This window comes from Kryptolebias marmoratus, linkage group LG6 (genome assembly GCF_001649575.2).
Source record: "Kryptolebias marmoratus isolate JLee-2015 linkage group LG6, ASM164957v2, whole genome shotgun sequence".
NCBI lineage: Eukaryota > Metazoa > Chordata > Actinopteri > Cyprinodontiformes > Rivulidae > Kryptolebias > Kryptolebias marmoratus.
In genome coordinates, this window is record NC_051435.1 from 884,385 (window position 1) to 886,812 (window position 2,428).

Consider the following 2,428-nt stretch of genomic DNA (forward strand, 5'->3'; position numbering starts at 1 on the left):
CCTCTGACCCTATCTGACCCGTCTTCTGGTCCTATCTGACCCGTCGTCTGTCCTTATCTGGCCTATCCTCTGACCCTATCTGACCCATCCTCTGGTCCTATCTGACCCGTCCTCTGACCCTATCTGACCCGTCTTCTGGTCCTATCTGACCCGTCGTCTGTCCTTATCTGGCCCGTCCTCTCACCCTATCTGACCCATCTTCTGCTTGAACTGAACAGCCTTCTACTAATCTGGAGGAAGGTGTCTGTAAAGGACGTGATGCTCACCATCAGTGGTGCTCTCACAGATGATCCTGCTGAGAATGCTTTGGTTCGGTTTCTGGCTTGTTTGGATGTGAACTTGGACACAGTACTCGCTGTTGGGCTCCAGGTCATTCAGAATCACCCGGGTCTGAGTTACTGCTATCTGTTTAGACTGCAGAATCCAAAGATGAAGTCAGAATCTGAACTAACCTTCAAACCTCATTGAATCCAGATTTAGAGCTGTGCTGTATGAAAAGGTTCCTGTTGGACGCCGTGCATGTAAACAGCTGTTTGGATCCACTCATGAAACTTAAATCATGAAAGAATCAGAGAATCAACAACAAATAAAAGATTCTTTTTAAAAGTCAATAAATGCACAATGTAGTAACACCAACCAGAGGAACTGTAGCAGTTCCTTCAGAAGTAAAACCTGCTGCTGTTACAGTAACTGTCCTGTAGGGGGCAGCAGGGACTCACATCACCGTCAGCTGAGAGTCAAATTCTGTTAATGTGACTTCAGGAAGGTCAGATTTATGAAGCAGGAGAACCTCAGTTTGGCCCAGTTCATGGAAAATGGATCAGCCCTTCCCAGTATGTAGTTCTGGACTGAACCCTTGTACCGAGGTGGACTGAGTTGTCCCTGGTTCTGGACAGAACCCTTGGACCGAGGTGTCTGTGGTTCTGTAACTAAGCAGCATCCAGAGGAAACACCTCACCTTGTCCTTCTGTCCTTTCTTCCAGTAGGTGATGTTGTAGGAGGCTGAGATGAACACATTCCTCAGGGAAGAGTGGCTGAACTTTGGATCTGTCATGCTGACCTCCAGAGTCTGACCGTTGGAAAGAACGGACACCTCCGGGGGACCGATGACGGCTAAAGAATAACAACAAAATAAAACGAGATAAGACTGGAAACTTGTTAGCTCAAAGCTAGCAGTAGAGCGCTTCAAGAGACGACTGTCCAAATCAGAAAGAGGAGAAAATGTGGTTTAGATCTGATTAGAGAAGAATCAAAAACATTCTGTGGGAAAATGTTCCAGAAATGACTCTAAGAACGTTTGTTAGATGACCGGACTTACTGTCTTTGTCTGGTGTGATATGGTTACTCTCCACCCACAGTGAGCTCTCTGCTCCCAGCAGGACCTGGACTCTTCCTGTGTAGTTCCCATACTCGGTGATGTTGAAGGAGGTCAGGTCACATTCAGGAGCTGAGATGTTCACGCAACCTTTCCTGTACTCAGAGGCGACGGTGCTCCTGAAACACAAAACACACAACCGGCATGACCGATGAGACTAAAGAGTTTACATTCACCTGTGTGATGGCATCTGACCTTCAAGTTGTAAAGTTTGACACAAACAGGAGCTGATGGTAATAAGCAGTGATATAATGGCCGCCTCACGTCTGTCAGCCTGCCCCGGGGCAGCTGTGGCTACAACAAAGCTCACCACCATCAGTGTGTGAATGTAGTGTAAAGAGCTCTGGGGTCCTTGGACTATACAAGTGCAGGTCGATTACCATTTAAAGTCATGAAAGTTCCCATTTTGTCTCTAATTCTGTGGGGGACATTTGGATCTAGATCAGCTCCTTCTGATAGCAGACTAAACATAAACACTTTCATGTTTTTACTCTCTTTATGGTTTATTATTTTATTGCTTTGGGTTTTGTTTATTCGTCTTTTCCAAGTGTTTTTGGCTCCACTTGTGGGGAAACAACCTCACCATTATTTACATCTTTATTGGAAACTAACTTCCTGGTTCTCAGGTTGTAGTTCTGTATTCACACAAACTTCCTGTATTTTTAACTGTAGTTGAGCATCACAAGTTAGACCTGCACACTTGGACCGGACTCCCACACCTGGACCAGTACCTCACACCTGGACCGGCCTCCCACACCTGGACCAGTACCTCACACCTGGACCGGCCTCCCACACCTGGACCAGTATCTCACACCTGGACCAGTATCTCACACCTGGACCGGCATCCCACACCTGGACCAGTATCTCACACCTGGACCAGTATCTTACACCTGGACCAGTACCTCACACCTGGACCAGTACCTCACACCTGGACCAGTACCTCACACCTGGACCAGTATCTCACAGCTGGACCAGTACCTCACACCTGGACCAGTACCTCACACCTGGACCAGTATCTTACACCTGGACCAGTACCTCACACCTGGACCAGTA

At 47.4% G+C, this 2,428-nt stretch overlaps 1 protein-coding gene across 1 annotated transcript in view; it reads right to left on the reverse strand.

Moving 5' to 3' along the window:
- LOC108251685 (interleukin-10 receptor subunit beta) overlaps window positions 1–2,428 on the reverse strand; it is an 11,688-nt gene that overhangs the window by 4,831 nt on the left and 4,429 nt on the right. Inside the window, exons 3-5 of the mRNA XM_017442066.3 lie at window positions 1,319–1,494; window positions 959–1,113; window positions 267–414 (exon numbers count right to left, since the gene is read on the reverse strand). Coding sequence (XP_017297555.1) covers window positions 267–414; window positions 959–1,113; window positions 1,319–1,494 — 479 coding nt within the window. The remainder of the gene's footprint in view (window positions 1–266; window positions 415–958; window positions 1,114–1,318; window positions 1,495–2,428) is intronic.